At 44.6% G+C, this 21,846-nt stretch overlaps 1 protein-coding gene across 7 annotated transcripts in view; it reads left to right on the top strand.

The window, feature by feature from the left end:
- The window catches only part of LOC125693414 (cytochrome P450 2H1-like), an 85,325-nt gene that overhangs the window by 12,154 nt on the left and 51,325 nt on the right, over nt 1-21,846 (top strand). The window contains exons 1-9 of one of the 7 annotated variants that reach the window (XM_048945359.1): nt 9,609-9,834; nt 10,492-10,654; nt 11,459-11,608; nt 12,384-12,544; nt 12,832-13,008; nt 13,441-13,576; nt 13,831-14,018; nt 14,544-14,685; nt 15,187-16,102. In XM_048945359.1, coding sequence (XP_048801316.1) covers nt 9,658-9,834; nt 10,492-10,654; nt 11,459-11,608; nt 12,384-12,544; nt 12,832-13,008; nt 13,441-13,576; nt 13,831-14,018; nt 14,544-14,685; nt 15,187-15,368 — 1,476 coding nt within the window. In that variant the 5' untranslated portion in view covers nt 9,609-9,657 and the 3' untranslated portion in view covers nt 15,369-16,102. Of the gene's footprint in view, nt 1-590; nt 741-1,530; nt 1,692-1,986; nt 2,164-2,593; nt 2,730-2,830; nt 3,019-3,543; nt 3,686-4,186; nt 4,373-9,608; nt 9,835-10,491; nt 10,655-11,458; nt 11,609-12,383; nt 12,545-12,831; nt 13,009-13,440; nt 13,577-13,830; nt 14,019-14,543; nt 14,686-15,186; nt 16,103-21,846 lie in introns of those variants that run through there. The other 6 variants (XM_048945365.1, XM_048945366.1, XM_048945368.1 and 3 more) reach the window with 6 other exon arrangements.

Here is a 21,846-nt window from a genome sequence, read left to right as displayed (position 1 = left end):
CTGATCATGTCCTTGGTACAGGAATGCACCTGTAAGGGCACTGGAGGAGTGACTGGTGGACTTCAAGTACTGCATTTACACATATAAATGAGGAATAAAGTATTAAAAGCCCAACTCAGTCCTTGGACCTAGCAGTAGGTGGAGAACTGTTTAAGGTCCAAGGCTGGTACAGTGAGTTCCTTTCTATTTTCAGCACTTTCAAATTCTGGGTGAAGTGGTTAAATGGTTATTCCATGGTATTATTTTTTATAACCCCTACATGGCCCTCCTTTCCCCCCCGTCCCTGATGTATTCAGTGATGATACAGTGTGTGAAGGTGCATCACTGAGCACATGGGAATTTTTGGGAAATTGTAACCACGTTAACTTTAGTACCAGTGGTGCCTTTTTATTGACATGCCAGTGTCATTTCCCTTATTCTGGAAATAAACAATGGTGCCTTGGTCAGATTGATCAATTTGTCACCTCCAGAACTGCAGGAATGTTAGGGTCTGGAGCACACAGCAATTGTTGTAGATACTTATTCCAGAAAAGGGGTGGCGGCAGAAAGCTTACTTCCTGATGGAGGTTTGTTGTTTTTTCTTGTAACAGGCATTGTGACCAGCAATGGGGAGACCTGGAGACAACTGCGAAGATTCGTCCTCACCACCCTGCGTGATTTTGGAATGGGCAAGAAGGGCATTGAGGAGCGAATCCAGGAGGAAGCTCGTTTTCTGGTGGAGAGGATCAGGAACACACATGGTAGGACACTGACGTGCATCTGCTGGGAAACCTTGCAGACCTGCAATGAGACTAACAAAATTCAGTCTGGATTCACAGATAAAAATCCCTGCTGTGAATCTGAGAAAACATGCTCTTTTCATTTCTGCACTGATTCTGCACTGTATGTGCCTCACTGTACAGCCAACAAGGAGTCATGGGCAAGGCACAGAAGGGCTGGCTCCAGAGCTGCATGGAAGAGGCTGATCCATAACATTACCATTAACTGTGCTCTCTTTTTTTCCCTTCAGGATTCCATACCTTCCCATCTTGATGATTCTTATCTTCCGTACTTGAGATATACCTTACTGTGGTCTCTGGGCTCAACTTTCCTGCCTGTCATGGATCTAATCTCACTTTTCCTCACGCTTCCATCATAGTTATTTCCTTAGAATATTCTGTAGCCATGCTGTCAAAACTCTACTTTTGATCACAGGTATCTGAAGTTTCTTTGGGTTTTCATGGTTTTCTTCAGGCAGTCTCTAATAAACAGTCTGTCCTGCTGCAAGACCTGTGTCAGATGAAGGGGAAACAAGTCACTCAGACTTGCTGTAGAAAGAACAGGGCAAAACAGGGACTTAGAGAATTCAGACAGGAAAATCAGTTATTTACAAGTAGAGAATATCCAATTGGATAAACCTCTCACTATCTTCTTTAAAGACTGCACAAATCTGGGTCTCAAGTGAATGCAAAACTTCCTTGGAGTTATAAGGGCAGGAGATGATGACTAAAGAACTGAAAGCAAGTTACCTTTCTGTTGTTGCTGTTGCAGAGAAACCTTTCAACCCTGGTAAATTCTTAATCCATGCTGTTTCCAACATCATCTGCTCCATTGTATTTGGGGATCGGTTTGACTATGAGGACAAGAAGTTTCTCAATTTAATTGAATTGCTGGAAGGAAATCGCAAGTACCAGAATAAAATACAAGTACAGGTTTGTGCATTAGTACAATTTCATTTCATTAATAAATGAATTAATGGTTTAGGTTATTAGTGTTATATTAATTTGCGTTACTCATTTATCATTGGCATGCTACTTCATTTTATGGAAATCTCACTGTACTTCCAGAGCAGAACAGAGCTGCTAAAGCAGTTCAAGTGAAGTCGCTCCTTGAGTATGGTGAAACCATGATGCAGAAGAGTCTACTGCTTCTCATAGTAACAGTCAGGGGAAAAATGACTGCAAGCACTTCAACCAAAATACGCATTTCCTCCTTTTATCATTGCAGCTCTACAACTTCTTCCCAACCATCTTAGATTCTTTACCTGGACCTCATCAAAAACTAATAAGAAACATTCATGACATTGCTGACTACATTACTGAAATTGTAAGAACACACCAGAAATCTTTTGATCCCAGCTGCCCTCGAGATTTTATTGATGCTTTTATCAACAAAATGCAACAGGTAATGTAGGAGTGAGCGAGTGAGAGCTCTTTGGATGATGGGAATATCAGCATTTGAATCCTTGCTTTGCCTCCCAGCTGTAGCAGCACACTGGGCTTTGGCAAATACAGAGGGAATTTTGCTTTTCTTGGCACCTTCATTCTCCCCCCTCCATTTCCCTTTGAAAGATTTGTAAGCACAGTGCTAACAGTGGCATACAGCACTAGCCAAGGCTGGGAAGGTGTTGACCAACCTCACCGAGGGAATTCCATACACTTCCCACGTTATCTCAAGTGTCATATAAGAACTGTTATCCTGATGTCCTGGGGAGGGTTGTATTTTTGAACAGATATCAGGTGAATCTAAAAGTATACCGCATACTCAAAATGTGTTGTTTTTAGGAAACTTCTTACTGTTTTCCCTCAAAGAATTATGCCAAATTTCCCTCCAGGACAGAGGGAACTCTAATTTCACTGTTGAGACCTTGACCAGAACCACACTTGACTTGTTCCTTGCGGGAACAGATACGACCAGCAACACTCTGAGATATGGACTCCTGATTCTCCAGAAATACCCAGAGATTGAGGGTAAGAGGAAAGGGAATATTTACTTGAAGATATATCATAGGCCATGGGTTCAAAGCGGATCGTTTGTGTCACTGCACTACAATTTACTTATTCCCCAACAGAGAAAATTCACAAGGAGATTGACCGTGTGGTGGGCCGAGACCGAAGCCCCTGCATGGCAGACAGGAGCCAGATGCCATACACAGATGCTGTGATCCATGAAATCCAGAGATTCATTGATTTCCTTCCCCTCAACGTTCCACGTGCTGTGACCAAGGACACCAAGCTCAGAGACTATTTCATACCCAAGGTCTGTTGCTGGGAACATCCATAAGCCCCTGCTGTGCTATATTAATTATGCTTTACTTAAACTACATACACACTGGAGAGCAATACGGAATCAGCATTATCTGATTTCTGAGAGGGAGTTGTCCTTCTCTGGTGATGCTATGCACTGAGTTGTACAATGCTGAAGCCTTCCTTTTATGAACCAGTCTGTTCCTACTTTTTGTTTCCAATACAAACAGTTATACTGTTGTTACTCTATGAACTGCAACTATGAGGAAAGGTAGCTAGCTGGCTCCTAGATATGAATGGCTGCTGTGAAAAAAAGCTTTCTAGATGTCCCCAGCACTCCACCACTGGCAATTTTGGCATTTACACCAGCTTTTCTCATGGGATTTCAACACTTAATTCCGGCAGACAATGAAGCTTACTGGGATCACACAGCAGTCACCAAAGCAGGGCTTTTCATGTATTCAGCCCTGGGGACTGATCGATGGGGCTTCACTTTGGCAGGTCTCCACTTAACTTTCTCCTCTCTATGCTTATTCAGGACACCATGATATTCCCTTTGCTGTCTCCCATCCTGCATGACTCCAAGGAATTTCCTAATCCAGAAAAATTTGACCCGGAACATTTCCTGAATGCAAATGGTACCTTCAGAAAGAGTGACTACTTCTTGCCATTTTCCACAGGTAAAGAGCTCTTTCTATGTCAGGACCTAGACTATCCTCTCCCAGAACCTCTTCAGACATTTCAGTGGCTCTGTCATCCCGGTCTGAACAGTGATGTCTGCAGATCTGCTGGTCACTTCTGGGCAGCTAAGCTCTACCCCATATACTACAGTTTCAGTTTACCTCCTTTTCTTAACAAGTACCAGAGCTCCTCTCATGCATCCTCCAAGAAAAGATGCATGAAGCGGGACTTGTAGCCATGCCACTTCTCTCTCCTAGCTAGCCATAAAGCAGCAACACAACACAAGAAACTGAAACCTTCAAATTGCATTGGCCCACCCAGTACTCTCACACTGTTCTGAACACTGAGACCTCAGTTTAATTCAATTCCCTCCACCAGAAGGATGCAGTGCTGCATGCCCACTCTGAGACGTCGGAACTCTCACGGCAGAGGGGTTAAAATAAGTTACCAGCAAAAGTACTCTACCATCATCTCCTGTTCTCCTCATTCTTTCCTTGCAGGAAAACGCATCTGTGCAGGAGAAGGTCTGGCCCGGATGGAGATATTCTTATTTTTAACATCCATCCTGCAGAACTTTACTCTGAAGCCCGTTGTAGATCGCAAGGATGTTGACACTTCTCCCATACTCACCATGCTGATAAACGCACCCCGACCTTATGAGATCTCATTTATTCCACGTTAGACAAGTGAAGACAGTTGCCACCTCCAACATCAGAACTCTTCTTGAACAACAGTCATTGCCTACCCTGATGTGACTGAGACACTCAGATAACTTCCTAAATTCTTTACAGACAGATGATTTATGCTTTTCTATGTGATCCTGGAAGGACATGCTCCAGCAGAAAACAATCCTCCACAAAGCTTAGACTCCCACACGCTGTCCAAAATAGGTACACGCCTTGACTATTTCTTTTCACCCATTTAGAAGAAATGCATTCTGGCTTTAAGACACCATCTAGAAAACCTCCGCTCTCACTAACCATGTGGGAACTGGCTGGACTGCACTTACTGGGCCTGTCAGAATTAAAAGTGCAATTAAGCACTGCTCATTGAGAGAAAAGAGCATGAAATAACGCTGGGATCTCCATGAATGCAGCTTGAATCTCCCCATTACTTTTTTGAAGTATGTAAGAATCACTGAGGAAACTTGACGAGCTTCAGGTAAAGGCTTTCTATGAGCTAACAAAGAAATGTAGGACTGGCAGTTCCCAGATTGATCACATTCTCTGCAGTGTATAGCTTACTGTAATTGCAGTGACAGAGCTGAGTCTGAGCTATGTGGAATAATACAGCACTTGAAATGTCACCACAGAGGCATTAATGAATGTGTAGGTAAGCAGCCAAATGTTCATTTCTTTCGCTGTGTTAATAGCCTTGAAATACCACGAGTTATTTGTTTGGTGCTACAAAAGTTCGAAGCAAATATATATCACAGATTGACAGACAAACAAATAAAGAAAATACATGAAAAATATCATCTATCTTGTTAGAATTTGTAACCTGGACCAACTGTTAGAAGTCTACCTGTCAAAAAGGGGAAAAAGAAAAGGGATTTTGTCTGAAAGACAAAAAAAAAAGGGAAAGCTCATTGTGCTTCGTTCAACTTTGCCATGGCTAAGTGGCTTGGGAGGCAACCTGCCTGTTCCAGACACTTTCCTCCATGCGGAACAGACAAGAAGGCAGCCTGTGCCAAGCAGCAAAAGGGAGGAGAAAAAAAAAAAAAAGAAAAAAAAAAAAAGAAGCTGTAGCTCCCAAAGACTCCACCATCATACAGAGAAGCACCAAAGCCGTGCCCTACCAGTCTCACCTGGCATCTCACTGTGCCGTGGTACAAGCAGCAGTGCAAGTGCAACCAATGGCTGCTTGCATTTCCACTGAATTCACCTTAACAAACACAAAGTGGTATTAGCACTTCCTGAGAGATTAAGGGTCAGATGTTTTGTCACCTGCTAAACTGGAAAACATTGCTGAAAACAATAACAGGCAATTAGTCTATCTCTCCATGCAGCCATAATGCTCTTTCTCTGTGCCTGCTCACGCTCAGTGCTGTCAAGGCTCTTACTTCTGGTGGGACAGTACACAGAAAATTGTAACTTATTTGCAGAACTATTTACAGAGGCCGGGCTACTTGACTTCCCATGGCAGATTTGACACAAAGCCTTGTCACTTAGCAACACAAAGAGTGGCTTTAACCTTGATTAATTCATTCTTTGCCCTGTTGCTATTAATTCCCAGATACATCTCACAGAACTTAAGAACGTCTGGAAGGATAAAGAGTTGCTAGGGAGCTGGAAAGCATCTTTGGAAGCGTCAGCCAGTTGGCCAAGTGGTAACAGAGGACAGAACCAGCAGGGTTCAGGCCCACTAAAGAGGTCCCTGAGTTTCTTGTCCATGAAACACCCCAAGAAACAAACAAAAAAGCCACTTGAGCTGTTTCCCCTAGCAGGGCAGCTGCACTTGCCTGAGCCACCATTCTAAGTTAATATGACATTAATCAGTAAACGGCAGATGTGTTCCAGCATGACTGAGACACTCCCAAGTTGGGCACTTGAGCATAATGAATGCAGAGGCAGAAGCAAAAAACAAAACTGTAGGCTCTGCTACAACAAAAGAGGCCTTCAGGAAAGCAAAGGCACTAACAGTCACTGCTGTAGACACTTCCTTCTAAGGCAAAGAAGAAGAGAGTCTGAGATCTGAAAGAAACACAGTTTAACTCCTTCCAGAAAAAGAGAGGAACAACACCCTTGTGGTAAAGCCACCATTCCCACCCAAGTGTAAAGTGTACAATCAACATACATACAAATAGCAGAGCGGCATGGACAGGCCGGTACTTCACAGGTGGTATAAGTAGAAGGATTACCATGGTGGAAACAGATAATAAAAAATAAAAAGCTCAGCCGTGTCCTTGGCTTGCAGGAAAAAAAAACTCCAAAGGGAGCAATCTCCAGAAAGAGATCCCTCCCCAGGGGCAGTCGGCCTTAAATGGGGTCTAGGTGAGGTATTCAGTTATAGTTGTATTAGGTCTAACATTAATATGCTTTACACTTATAGTCATATTATATATAGGCATATAGGTATATTACATAGATAAGCATAGTGTATGCTGAGACAAATGACTCATATGGCAAATGCTAAGACGAATGAATTAGCATCATCTAAGAATGCAGTATATAGCTTTATGTAGAACTCACGTTTAAGACATTAGGATTATTAGGGTTATTAGAGTAGGATTATTTGGCGCATTGTGATGTAATGGGGCAGTGCTTAACTGAGAGGACAATGGCATGTATAGGCACAACGGCGGGGATTTCGAGGTGTATGCAATTAGGGTCCTCTCAGGTTGTAGTAGATTTGCTTGGGCTTAGGGAGGGGGAAATGTAGTTAACTGTATGGGCTGTGGTAGCTGCCAGTATTCAGGGGCACCTTGGCCTTCAGGAATCCATGGCAACAAGTATTTTGAAGACAAGACATGCCACATGTTTATTGGGCATAGATAACTGCAGTTAGGATGATTGGTAGCACTAAGATATGGGGAAAGCTTTAAGAAGGGTGTACTGCTTGCAATTAATGCCATTTTGCCGCTCACCATATTGGTGTCATGAAAAGCATGTGAAACTGACCGGGGCTGTTGGAACACGTTCACAGGGGGACTTCAGTCAGGGTCGCCAAATTAAAGGCGACAGGGACTGTAATTTAAACTCACTGATTTCCTGCAAATTCTGAAAGACGAAAAGAGAGAGTTGCTTCTGAGCCTCTTCCAGCAGGCCTGAACTTCAAGGCCTGAACACAATCACTTACAGAAAATTTGGAGCAGATTGAATGGAGGAGGTACAGTCTGAGCGGGACATCTGTGGTTGTAGCACGGGAGACATTCAGTGGCACAAATGAGTAGAAGTGACGAAGCTCCTGTATGACAGAATTTGTGTCGTGCACCTGGTTCCAATCAGCTGCACAGGGCCTTTCTGAGGTTTTATATTGTCAGTTGCACATCATCATTTCTCTTGAACGTATGCACTGTTGGCAAAGCACACACACTTGTCACCTTACTGTCCCAGCTCCTGACTTGCTGCCTGGCTTGGGGAAGGGCCTCTTCTCATTTAATGCTGACTACACTTTAAAGCTAAGCTCTATTCAAAGACGATCACCAACAGGAACAACAACACAGTGGTTTACTGCTAGAGTCACTGCACAAGCCACACCAAGGCTGATACTACATTAACTTCCTTGCACTTTCCAAGATCAAGCCAGGGTGTAACAGTGTGCTGCACATTCCAATTGACTGAAGAGCAGAAGTCACGTCACTGGCTTGATCCTGCATCAACTGAGTTGTGTTTTGGGTCCTGTGAGTTCAAACACAAATATTTAACCAAATCTTTTGTGCTGACTGGTCAAATGGCATTTCGGCCATCACCTGAATCACAACAAGATCTTTATCTTATCTTGAGCCCTACCAGCATAGCATGTTACAAGTATGCATGTTTTGTAAATCATTGAATGCTGAATTTTTCATGGATCTTAATACACCTGGTCATAGCAAAGTCTTTGTCTTGTAAGGCAGACACTGACACTGTGCATTTTGGAGTGAGACCTTGTGTTGCTCCTGGCTATCAGCCAGCAGCAAGTTGTATTCTTGCTGTACATTGGTCAGCAAGAGGAGAGTAATTACACTGAGCCTGTACATACAGTTATCACTGCACTTTTGTTTCCATTTTCCTCTTCTGTCTCAGGGAATAGTTTTGATCTCAACCCACAACTCCTATTCTTTCCAGTTCCCTCCCTCATCCCACCCGGGGGGAAGAAGCAAACGTTTGTGTGGTGTTCAGCTGCCTGATGGGTCAAACCACAACAGGTTATTTTTGTTTTTTGGTACACTTGGGCCTCTTAGGTGGTGTAGAGGCCCACTTAACATCCAGTTTCCTCTTCTATGTGCTTGATCTGCCAAAAGGCAGAAGAATGCCTTCCAGAGGTGCTGGCGCACTTGCAGGTTTGCCTCCGGTACAGTCTCTTGCTTGTCTGTGTCCTTGCATAGAGGCTGCCCCAAAAGTAGTCGGAGCAGGGGCTGCTGCTGCAGCACACTCCTGACGCACGTCTCTTTCCTCACTAAAGCATATCAAACACACAGTCTTGTCTCAGAATTTGTATCCCAGAAACTGGGTCTAGATACTATGTATGTGTGAGGTAGAGTAGTTGGACGTGTAATACATCACCTATGCTTTTCTGTTCTATTAAATAACTACTACTAATAAAAGCTCTCATTCTGTTACTCTATGATCAGAGTGACATTAACTTTCACGGACATTCACATCTTCTCTGGATATTCGGAAAGTTTCTTGAACCATCACACGCTGAAGGAGAGCACACGCTGCCACAGGGCTCTGTGCTTTGTGGATAACTTTTCAAATCTTCCAGCAAATGCTATGGAAACTGTGCACTGCGTAAAAGAGATCAGGGAAAATGCAGTTTTTTCCCTGGAAATCTGCATGCATGACCTCAGACCAATGTTCTCACTCCGTTCGAGAAGTGAAGGTGAAATACCTATAAAACACTTGTGAAGATGCCCCTATTTCATCCACAGCTCCCTCCACTCTGCACACATGTTGGAGAAGCAGCCAGAAATCACTCTAGGCATAAGGACAACAGCAAGCATGCAGTCAGCAGATGGGCTCTAGTATTTCTGCATTTTGAGATCATTTGGCAGCATTAGATTATTATTGGTACCACATGGATGATTACCCAAAGGAACACAAGCTCTATGTGTTAAAAAAGTCAGAGTTAACAATGAGTTCATCCCTAGTTTTCTCATTCTAATCTTGAGCAGATTAATAAGTAATCTGCTGCCTCAGCAGGATCAGGGAGGTGATATTGGCTGATTTAATCCACGTGCTTTTCTTCTACAGCTTATAAATAACCTCCGGTTTGCAGGTCCCAGTTCAAACTCATCTGACAATTTGCATCCCTTCCTCAGCCTGCCATGGAGTTCTTGGGATGGCCAACAATCCTCTTGCTGGCCTGCATCTCATGCCTTCTCATTGCTACATGGAGAAGTTCATCACAAAGAGGGAAGGAGCCTCCTGGTCCCACACCAATCCCCATAATTGGAAATGTTTTTCAGCTGAACCCATGGAACTTGATGGAAAGCTTCAAGGAGGTAAGAATGTCTCTTTCTTTCCTGCATTGCCTCTAGGACAAAGCCCAGTCCAGACAGTCTCAGCTTAATTCACAGCTTCTGCATGTTTGCTTTTGATGTATTACGCTGCCAATTGCAATAACCATACTGGTGTTGACACTGCATTGGCCTCACACCAGTACTGCAGTATACTGTAGATTTCTAGACAAGGTCCTGATGCATTCACCATATCCACCACAACCCCTTTGTGCAAATCTCTTCACTGCCCTGGCAAAAGAGCACAGCCCTGATTTATGGAGGATCTGGCTCTATTTTCTTGCCTCAGCTCCCCAGCAATTAGGTATAATCTCCTGGGAGGGGAATTTGTGAGTGCACGGGCCAAACAAAGGAGTTTGAAGGCGAACGGCACCGTCTGTTCCCTCCCATGGATACTGTCATGCATCTGTCAAAAAAAAAAGCCTGTGCTGCAATGCCTGTAAGAGAATAGGTGGAGTGAGTTTGGCTGTGGATCTTGATCCTGAGGGTACTGTGATGGGATGTTGGTAGATGGATGGGAAAGGGCTGAGGAATGAATTGCTTTCCAGAGATCTTACTCTCCAGGTGAAGACCTGCAAACTTAATTTCCCATGATTAACATCCACAAGTAGACTGTGTTCCTTGTGTTCTTCCTTCCTACAGCTCAGCAAAAAGTACGGCCCCATCTTCACAATACATCTAGGCCCCAAAAAGGTTGTGGTGCTCTATGGCTATGATGTCGTGAAAGAAGCCCTAATTGATAATGGAGACGCCTTCAGTGGGAGAGGAGTACTGCCTCTGATTCAAAAGGTCTTCAAAGGCCTAGGTACTTCCCTGGTAATGTTGCCATACAGAACTGATCATGTCCTTGGTACAGGAATGCACCTGTAAGGGCACTGGAGGAGCGATTGGTGGACTTCAAGTACTGCATTTACACATAAAAATGAGGAATAAAGTATTAAAAGCCCAACTCAGTCCTTGGACCTAGCAGTAGGTGGAGAACTGTTAAAGGTCCTAGGCTGGCTCCAGGGAGTTCCTTTCAATTTTCAGCACCTTCAAATTCTGGCTAAAATTTGGTTGACAAAAGGTGCCGCCAAGATATTGCTGTTATTCTTCCATTTCTGAAAATACTGCCCAAGGCCCTACAGCACAGGTGCCATCAAGTGGAAATTCCAGAGTACAACACTGACAAGCAAACAAAGGCTGTCCTAGTTAAGGGTCATACTCAATATGAGGCCCTGGGCTCATTCACCACAACAGTTCCCACTAGACTGTTCCTCCAGGCAAATGGTTATTCCATGGTATTATTTTTTATTTCCTCAATGTATTCGGTGATGATACAATGCATAAAGCATTAGGGAATTTTGGAATTTATGTTAGCCATCTGCTTGTGGCCAAGTTGACTTTAGTACCAGTGGTGCCTTTTTATTGACATGCCAGTGTCATTTCTCTTATTCTGGAAATAAACAATGGTGCCTTGGTCAGATTGGTCAATTTGTCACCTCCAGAACTGCAGGAATGTTAGGGTGTGAGGCACATAGCAATTGTGGTAGGTATTTATTCCAGAAAGAGATGTGGTGGGCAGAAAGCTTACTTCCTGATGGAGGTTTGTTGTTTTTTCTTGTAACAGGCATTGTGACCAGCAATGGGGAGACCTGGAGACAACTGCGAAGATTCGCCCTCACCACCCTGCGTGATTTTGGAATGGGCAAGAAGGGCATTGAGGAGCGAATCCAGGAGGAAGCTCGTTTTCTGGTGGAGAGGATCAGGAACACACATGGTAGGACACTGATGTGCATCTGCTGGGAAACCTTGCAGACCTGCAATGAGACTGTAACAAAATTCGGTCTGGATTCACAGATAAAAATCCCTGCTGTGAATCTGAGAAAACATGCTCTTTTCATTTCTGCACTGATTCTGCACTGCATGTGCCTCACCGTACAGCCAACAAGGAGTCATGGGCAAGGCACAGAAGGGCTGGCTCCAGAGCTGCATGGAAGAGGCTGATCCATAACATTACCATTAACTGTGCTCTCTTTTTTGCCTTCAGGATTCCATACCTTCCCATCTTGATGATTCTTATCTTCCATACTTGAGATATACCTTACTGCGGTCTCTGGGCTCAACTTTCCTGTCTTTCATGGATCTAATCTCACTTTTCCTCACGCTTGCATCATAGTTATTTCCTTAGAATATTCTGTAGCCATGCTGTCAAAACTCTACTTTTGATCACAGGTATCTGAAGATTCTTTAGGTTCTGGTGGTTTTCTTCAGGCAGTCTCTAATAAACAGTCTGTCCTGCGATGAAGGGGAAACAAGTCACTCAGACTTGCTGTAGAAAGAACGGGGCAAATCAGGGACTTAAAGAATTCAGACAGGAAAATCAGTTATTTACAAGTAGAGAATATCCAATTGGATAAACCTCTCACTATCTTCTTTAAAGACTGCACAAATCTGGGTCTCAAGTGAATGCAAAACTTCCTTGGAGTTATAAGGGGAGGAGATGATGACTAAAGTACTGAAAGCAAGTTACCTTTCTGTTGTTGCTGTTGCAGAGAAACCTTTCAACCCTGGTAAATTCTTAACCCATGCTGTTTCCAACATCATCTGCTCCATTGTATTTGGGGATCGGTTTGACTATGAGGACAAGAAGTTTCTCAATTTAATTGAATTGTTGGACGAAAACAGCAAGTACCAGAACAAAATACAAATGCAGGTTTGTGCAATTTCATTTCATTAATAAATGAATTAATGGTTTAGGTTATTAGTGTTATATTAATTTGCGTTACTCATTTAACATTGATATGCTACTTCATTTTATGGAAATCTCATTGTACTTCCAGAGCGGAACAGAACTGCTAAAGCGGTTCAAGTGAAGTCGCTCCTTGAGTATAGTGAAACCATGATGCAGAAGAGTCTACTTCTTCTCATAGTAACAGTCAGGGGAAAAATGACTGCAAGCACTTCAACCAAAATACGCATTTCCTCCTTTTATCATTGCAGCTCTACAACTTCTTCCCAACCATCTTAGATTCTTTACCTGGGCCTCATCAAAAAGTAATAAAAAACTTTGATAACATTGATGACTTCATTACTGAAATCGTAAGAGCACACCAGGAATCTTTTGATCCCAGCTGCCCTCGAGATTTTATTGATGCTTTTATCAACAAAATGCAACAGGTAATGTAAGAGTGAGCGAGTGAGAGCTCTTTGGATGATGGGAATATCAGCATTTGAATCCTTGCTTTGCCTCCCAGCTGTAGCAGCACACTGGGCTTTGGCAAATACAGAGGGAATTTTGCTTTTCTTGGCACCTTCATTCTCCCCCCTCCATTTCCCTTTGAAAGACTTGTAAGCACAGTGCTAACAGTGGCATACAGCACTAGCCAAAGCTGGGAAAGCTGTTGACCAACCTCACCGAGGGAATTCCACACACTTCCCATGTTATCTCAAGTGTCATATAAGAACTGTTATCCTGATGTCCTGGGGAAGGTTGTATTTTTGAAAAGACATCGGGTGAATCTAAAAGTATACTGCATAGGCACAAGGTGTCCTTTGTAGAAAAGCTTCTTACTGTTCTCACTCAAAGAATCCTGCCAAATTTCCCTCCAGGAGAAAGGCAACTCTATTTTCACTGTTGAGTCCTTGACCAGAACCACACTTGACTTGTTCCTTGCGGGAACTGGGACAACCGGCACCACACTGAGATACGGACTCCTGATTCTCCAGAAATACCCAGAGATTGAGGGTAAGAGGAAAGGGAATATTTACTTGAAGATATATCATAGGCCATGGGTTCAAAGCGGACAGTTTGTGTCACTACCACTGGTGGCAACAGTCCCTAATAGCAGAGATGTCCATCAGTCTTAGCTTTACTTCCAGCAGAGAGCCATCATTACCAAGTATGTTCCTGTGTTCTTGGGAGGGTGATAAGAAAGCCTTGCTGCAACTGTGAGGAAAGGCTTTGGGAAACATCCATTCAATTTACTTATTCCCCAACAGAGAAAATTCACAAGGAGATTGACCGTGTGGTGGGCCGAGACCGAAGCCCCTGCATGGCAGACAGGAGCCAGATGCCATACACAGATGCTGTGATCCATGAAATCCAGAGATTCATTGATTTCCTTCCCCTCAACGTTCCACGTGCTGTGACCAAGGACACCAAGCTCAGAGACTATTTCATACCCAAGGTCTGTTGCTGGGAACATCCATAAGCCCCTGCTGTGCTATATTAATTATGTTTTACTTAAATTGCATACACACTGGAGAGCAATATGGAATCAGCATTATCTGATTTCTGAGAGGGAGTTGTCCTTCTCTGGTGATGCTATGCACTGAGTTGTACAATGCTGAAGCCTTCCTTTTATGAACCAATCTGTTCCTACTATTTGTTTCCAATACAAACAGTTATACTGTTGTTACTCTATGAACTGCAACTATGAGGAAAGGTAGCTAGCTGGCTCCTAGATATGAATGGCTGCTGTGAAAAAAAGCTTTCTAGATGTCCCCAGCACTCCACCACTGGCAATTTTGGCATTTACACCAGCTTTTCTCATGGGATTTCAACACTTAATTCTGGCAGACAGTGAAGCTTACTGGGATCACACAGCAGTCACCAAAGCAGGGCTTTTCATGTATTCAGCCCTGGGGACTGATCGATGGGGCTTCACTTTGGCATGTCTCCACTTAACTTTCTCCTCTCTATGCTTATTCAGGACACCATGATCTTCCCTTTGCTGTCTCCCATCCTGCATGACTCCAAGGAATTTCCTAATCCAGAAAAATTTGACCCGGAACATTTCCTGAATGCAAATGGTACCTTCAGAAAGAGTGACTACTTCTTGCCATTTTCCACAGGTAAAGAGCTCTTTCTATGTCAGGACCTAGACTATCCTCTCCCAGAACCTCTGCAGACATTTCAGTGGCTCTGTCATCCCGGTCTGAACAGTGATGTCTGCAGATCTGCTGGTCACTTCTGGGCAGCTAAGCTCTACCCCATATACTACAGTTTCAGTTTACCTCCTTTTCTTAACAAGTACCAGAGCTCCTCTCATGCATCCTCCAAGAAAAGATGCATGAAGCGGGACTTGTAGCCATGCCACTTCTCTCTCCTAGCTAGCCATAAAGCAGCAACACAACACAAGAAACTGAAACCTTCAAATTGCATTGGCCCACCCAGTACTCTCACACTGTTCTGAACACTGAGACCTCAGTTTAATTCAATTCCCTCCACCAGAAGGATGCAGTGCTGCATGCCCACTCTGAGACGTCGGAACTCTCACGGCAGAGGGGTTAAAATAAGTTACCAGCAAAAGTACTCTACCATCATCTCCTGTTCTCCTCATTCTTTCCTTGCAGGAAAACGCATCTGTGCAGGAGAAGGTCTGGCCCGGATGGAGATATTCTTATTTTTAACATCCATCCTGCAGAACTTTACTCTGAAGCCCATTGTAGATCGCAAGGATGTTGACACTTCTCCCATAATCACCACACTGGCAAACACGCCCCGACCTTATGAGATCTCATTTATTCCACGTTAGACAAGTGAAGACAGTTGTCTAGCCACCTCCAACATCAGAACTCTTCTTGAACGACAGTCATTGCCCACCCTGATGTGACTGAGTGTCAACAGTTTACGGGCTGGTTCGGCCTGGTTCCGTGACGAGCGGGGCGGAGGGGTCCGCAGATCCACGCCTCCAGAAAAAAAGAAACAGGGGATCCCAAAATAATTAAAAACAGCGGCACCGATCTGAGGAGAAACAAACTAGTTTACTAAGTATATTATCGGAATGCAAGATAACACACTATAATACAATATAATCAGAATTGAAGCTAATAAATCAAATATAATGAGAGAGGGAGAGAATGTCCGAAAGGTGGATAGGCCTCACCACAATGCTGAGGTGAGATGCGCAGTCCAGTTGAGCAGCGGGGAGACGGGAGCAGCGCCCATGACAAAGGGCAGGCGAGAAAGAAAAATCAGGTGACCTTGCCAGGAGTTAAACCTCCTCTCCCTGACCGCAAGGTCCCCTGGGGAATGTAGTTCTTCTTCTCTTCAGGGCAGGTACCCAAGACTTGAGCATTGACAGTTAAAGTCCCAGTGCCCCACATGATGTTATGATGTGGAATACCGAAAGCCAAAAATCACAAAACCATGACATTCCACCCCTTATTCTACATCACTACATCGTGCTTAATATATATACAAACAGTAATTACCAAACATTAAACACACGCACACACAAAATCTGTATATTTACACGGAATTACTGGCTGCATTCCCCCAACATCAAATTACCTTGTGGTACACACTGAACATCCCTGTTTCTCTGCATCACCCACCAAGTGGACCCAGGTCCCTGGGCAAAAACAGTTCTGCGAAGAGGTTTGCCCTTTCCAGCAGCTGGAAAGACCCAAACCGCTTTTCCCAACATGTTCTTTACATGTACTACAGGAACCTTGTCTCCCTTGACATTATGTAGGGAGCCAGCAGGACCATCGCGATTGATCGATCCTCTAGTATTGACTAACCAGCTAGCTACTGCCAAATGCTTCTCCCATTGCTTAAATGTTCCGCCACCCATTGCTTTCAACATGGTTTTTAACAATCCATTGTATCGTTCAATTGTTACCAGAGGCTGGTGCATGATAGGGGATATGATAAATCCACTCAATGCCATGATCTTTGGCCCAAGTATTTACAAGAGAATTTTTGAAATGAGTCCCATTATCTGACTCAATCCTTTCTGGGGTGCCATGTCGCCATAGGTCTTGTTTCTCCAGACCTAATATGGTGTTTCGGGCGGTAGCATGGGGTACTGCAAATGTTTCAAGCCACCCAGTGGTTGCCTCCACCATAGTAAGCACATAATGCTTACCATTGCGAGATCGTGGCAAGGTGATATAATCAACCTGCCATGCCTCCCCATATTTGTACTTTTGCCATCGCCCTTCCTCCCAGAGAGGTTTCATCCTCTTGGCTTGTTTAATTGTGGCACATGTGTCACAGTTATGAATAACCTGTGCAATGGCATCCATAGTTAAGTCCACCGCTTGGTCTCTAGCCCATTTGTATGTTGCATCCCTTCCTTGATGACCGGAGGTCTCATGGGCCCACCAAGCTAGAAATAATTCACTCTTCTGTTGCCAGTCCAAGTCTATTTGAGCCACCTTAATTTCGGCAGCTCGATCTACCTGATGGTTATTTTGCTGTTCTTCAGTAGCCCAACTCTTGGGCACATGAGCATCTACATGGCGCACCTTTACAACCATATTCTTTATTCAGGCAGCAATGTCTTTCCACAGTTCAGCAGCCCAAATAGGTTTACCCCTTCTTTGCCAGTTATTTTGTTCCCACTGCTGTAACCACCCCCATAAGGCATTTGCTACCATCCATGAGTCAGTGTAAAGATAGAGCATTGGCCACCTCTCCCACTCAGCAACATCTAAGGCCAGTTGGACAGCCTTTACCTCTGCAAATTGGCTTGATTCTCCTTTCCCTTCAGTGGCCTCTGCAACTTGTTGTGTGGAGCTCCACACAGCAGATTTCCATCTGCGATGCTTCCCCACAATACGACACAATCCATCTGTGAACAGGGCATATTTCTTTTCATTTTCTGGTAGTTCATTGTATGGTGGGGCCTCTTTAGCACGCGATACTTCTTCTTCTGGTATGTTCCAAACTTTTTACCTTCAGGCCAGTCCATGATCACCTCTAGGATTCCTGGACGGCTGAGGTTCCCCATCCGTGCTTGCTGCGTAATCAACGCAATCCACTTACTCCAAGTGGCATCAGTAGCATGATGGGTGGAGGGAACCTTTCCTTTAAACATCCACTTCAACACTGGCAGTCGAGGTGCCAGAAGGAGCTGTGTTTCAGTACCGACTACTTTGAAAGCAGCCCGAACCCCCTCATATGCAGCTAAGATCTCCTTCTCAGTTGGAGTGTTGCGCTCTTCAGACCCTCTGTATGCCCGACTCCAGAATCCCAGGGGTCGGCCTCTGGTCTCTCCTGAGGCTCTTTGCCACAAACTCCAAGTGGGACCGCTCTCTCCAGCAGCAGTATAGAGGATGTTCTTTACATCCTGTCCCATCCGTACTGGCCCCAGGGCCACAGCACGGGCTATCTCCTGCTTAATCTGTTCAAAAGCCTGCTGCTGCTCAGGACCCCATGTAAACTCATTCTTCATTCGTGTCACATGATAAAGGGGGCTTACAATGAGGCTGTAGTTTGGAACATGCATTCTCCAAAAACCCACTATTCCCAGAAACGATTGTGTCTCTTCCTTATTAGTGGGCGGAGATATGGCAGTGATTTTGTCAATCACATCTGTCGGGATGTGACGACAGCCATCTTGCCATTTTATGCCTAGGAACTGAATTTCCTGGGCAGGTCCTTTCACTTTGCTTCGCTTAATAGCAAAACCAGAACAGAGAAGGATCTGGATTATTTGCTCTCCTTTCTCAAAAACTTCCTTTGCTGTGTTGCCCCACACAATGATGTTATTAATGTACTGTAAGTGTTCAGGAACACCTCCCTTTTCCAGTGCGGCTTGGATCAGCCCATGGCAAATGGTTGGGCTATGTTTCCACCCCTGGGGCAAACAATTCCAAGTATACTGAATGCCCCTCCAGGTGAAAGCAAACTGTGGCCTAGATTCTTTTGCCAAAGGAATGGAGAAAAAAGCATTAGCAATGTCAGTGGTGGCATACCATTTGGCTGCTTTTGACTCCAGATTATATTGGAGTTATAACATATCTGGCACAGCAGCACTCAGTGGGGGTGAGTCTTTATTCTCCACTGGCTTTGTGCACTGGCCATATGGGGCTGTTAAAAGGCGAGTGAGTTTTGCTGATCACTCCCTGACTCTCCAGTTGATGAATCAACTTATGAATGGGGAGCAAGGAATCCCTGTTGGTGCGGAACTGCCGCCTGTGCACCGTTTTTGTAGCTATCGGTACCTGTTGCTCTTCCACTCGTAGCAACCCCACAACAGATGGATCTTCTGACAAGCCAGGCAAAACAGACAACTGCTTAACACCTTCTGTGTCCACAGCAGCTATTCCAAAGGCCCATCGATACCCTTTGAGATCCTTAAAATATCCCCTTCCGAGGTAATCAATACCAAGTATACATGGAGCCCCTGGACCAGTCACAATAGGGTGCTTTTGCCAGTCTTTACCAGTGAGGCTGATTTCGGCCTCCAACATAGACAGCTCTTGGGAACCCCCAGTCACACCCATGAATATAAACTGATTTTGTCCCCTGGTGACTTGAGGGCATTAGGGTGCACTGAGCACCAGTATCCACCAGGGCCTTATATTTCTGTGGTTCTGATGTGCCAGGCCATCTAATCCACACAGTCCAATATACTCTATTATCCCTTTCCCCCCCCCGGCTGGGGGCAGGGCCCCTCTATTTGTTACCTCCGTTGTCAGCAGCAACTGGAGCAATCACCTTTTTGGAGAAGTTCACCTTGGTGGCTGATTTGCCTTGTAATTCTTTTACCCGTGCTTGAAGTGCGGGAGTAGGTTGCTTATGCCACTTCTTCATATCTTCTCCACGGTCACGTAGGTAATGCCACAAGGCAAAACGTGACGTAGTCTTACTGTTGTCACTTGCTCGAGCAGGAGGATGTCTCCTTTTGATAGCTGAGACGTTGGATGACACCGGCTGGGAGGAAACCAAGTTGATCAGTCCCTCCAGTAGGCTGTCTTGGGAATTCTGATCTCCATTGGATGTATCTGTTACCACCACGGATCCATCAGCAGTAGGCACGGTAGACAGGTTGTCTATGATACCTTCTTGCTTGCTCTCCATTCTGTTCAGCTTTTCAGCTACCTTTGCAATGGTTGAAACACAAACTCGTAGAGGGCTTAAATGTAACTCAAAGTCTTGAAGTTTATTAATCAGTTCATTTATAAGGGGTCTTCTTTCCCCTCTGCCATACATTGCTGCAAATGTACTAGCGTACCTCTCTGGTGCAGTCTTTGTGGATGTACGCCACATTTTTGGTGTATACCTGACTCTCTCAGGATCATGCTCTTGGTCTGGATCATCAGGAATGAAATCAGGGCTATGTAGCATTTCCACCACAGCATATTCTCTCAAATAACTGATGCCTTTTTCTATATCAGTCCATTTCTTTTTCTCAGGCATCAGATCATCTTTGAAGGGGTATCTTTCTTTTGCAGCTAACAACATCCGCTTCCAGAGAGTGAAAGCCTGGTTCTGGCATGTACCAATGCCTCTGTCAATGGCTGAGTCCCTAGCAATGCCACGCAGTTGATGAGCTTCTCTACTATCTAGCCACACACTGTTGGCCCCATTGTCCCAACATCGAAGTAACCAAGTGGCAATAGGCTCACTTGGGTGACGTGAGAAGTCTTTTCTCAGACTTCGAATTTCATTCATTTTCAGAGATCGATCAACAAGAGTAACAATATCTTGCTCACCTCTTCCTCTTTCAGGACTTCTTGTTGCCTTCGTAGGCGTTGGTGACCGTGGTCTTACTGAGGGCCCCTCCCCTGGAATCAGGGGTGCTTCTCTTAGACCTCGGAGCCAATCCTCTGGACCTCTTTCCTCCTCTTTCTTCTGTTCTAACTGAGTCAAGATTCGTTTTGTTTTCCGTCCTCTTACAGGGGCGACTGACATCAATTGTGGTGCCTCCTGTGGTTGATCAGGTTGGTCAGTTCTGATGCTCTCACCCTCTAGCTCTGCTTGGAGACTGTGATGTTCGACTATGAGAGTAGTTAGTTCAGATTGGAGGGTGTCTCGCTCACTCTGGAGGGTGTCGAGTTTGGATTGGAGGGAGTCTCGCTTGGATTCGAAGGCATCTCGTTGAGATTGGAGATCCCTTTTCTCAGCTCGGAGATTCTCCCCTTCAGCTTGGAGACTCTCTCTTTGGATTTGGAGACTCTGTTTCTCAACTAGGAGACTCTCTCTCTGGACCTGCAGATTCTCCCTCTCGGCTCAGAGTCTCTCCTGGAAACTCTCCTTCTCAGCGTGGAGATTCTCCCTCTCAGATCTCAGACACTCTCTCAATTTCACAAGCTCTCTCCCTTCTTGGGATACTATTGAATAAGGCCCGATAAGCATTAGCCAGGCCCCAAATCATTTGTGCCTCCTCAGATCTGCCTGAGCCGCAACATTCCTGTCTCAAATAAATGCTTAAGCTTTCAGGGTCTTTCAGGTGTTCAGGAGTGAAGTTCCATGACACCAAAGATGTCCATCTCTCTAAAATCTCTCCCAAGCCTCTCCACACTCCCTGCCATTCAGTATTCTCTGGTTTTGGGGAAGGCCTCCTCAAAATACACTAAATACAAAACTGACTGAAATAATGAACAGTAAATTCCGGGAGATTAACAAAGCCATCAGGTGAGCATTCAAAAACTGCATAAAGGATTCAAAGGAGAGAATCGGAACCTGTTTAAAAATCCCAAGTTCTGTGAAATTAGCAGCTCCCTCTGCAAACAGGTTTAAAAGAGAAAGTGGAATCATTTTTTTTTCGCTCTCTTTACGGGAGCAAGATAGCAGTGCTCAAAGTTTACAAATATCCCAGAACATTGACAGGCCGCCTAGACTTTCAAGGTCAAGATTTCAGTGAGCACCTGTGAAAAAGATAAACTTTCCCAATGAAGCTCTCCGAGATCAGAGAGAGATTCATTCTAAAAAGCTAAAAAACAGCCTTTGCCCACATCGTCCACCAAGAATGTCAACGGTTTAAGGGCTGGTTCGGCCTGGTTCCGTGACGAGCGGGGCGGAGGGGTCCGCAGATCCGTGCCTCCGGAAAAAAAGAAACAGGGGATCCCAAAATAATTAAAAACAGCGGCACCGATCTGAGGAGAAACAAACTAGTTTACTAAGTATATTATCGGAATGCAAGATAACACACTATAATACAATATAATCAGAATTGAAGCTAATAAATCAAATATAATGAGAGAGGGAGAGAATGTCCGAAAGGTGGATAGGCCTCACCACAATGCTGAGGTGAGATGCGCAGTCCAGTTGAGCAG

This window comes from Lagopus muta, chromosome 5 (assembly GCF_023343835.1).
Source record: "Lagopus muta isolate bLagMut1 chromosome 5, bLagMut1 primary, whole genome shotgun sequence".
Classification (NCBI taxonomy): Eukaryota; Metazoa; Chordata; class Aves; order Galliformes; family Phasianidae; genus Lagopus; species Lagopus muta.
Note: the sequence above shows the minus strand (reverse complement) of the source record. Positions and strands in the feature narration are given on the sequence as shown.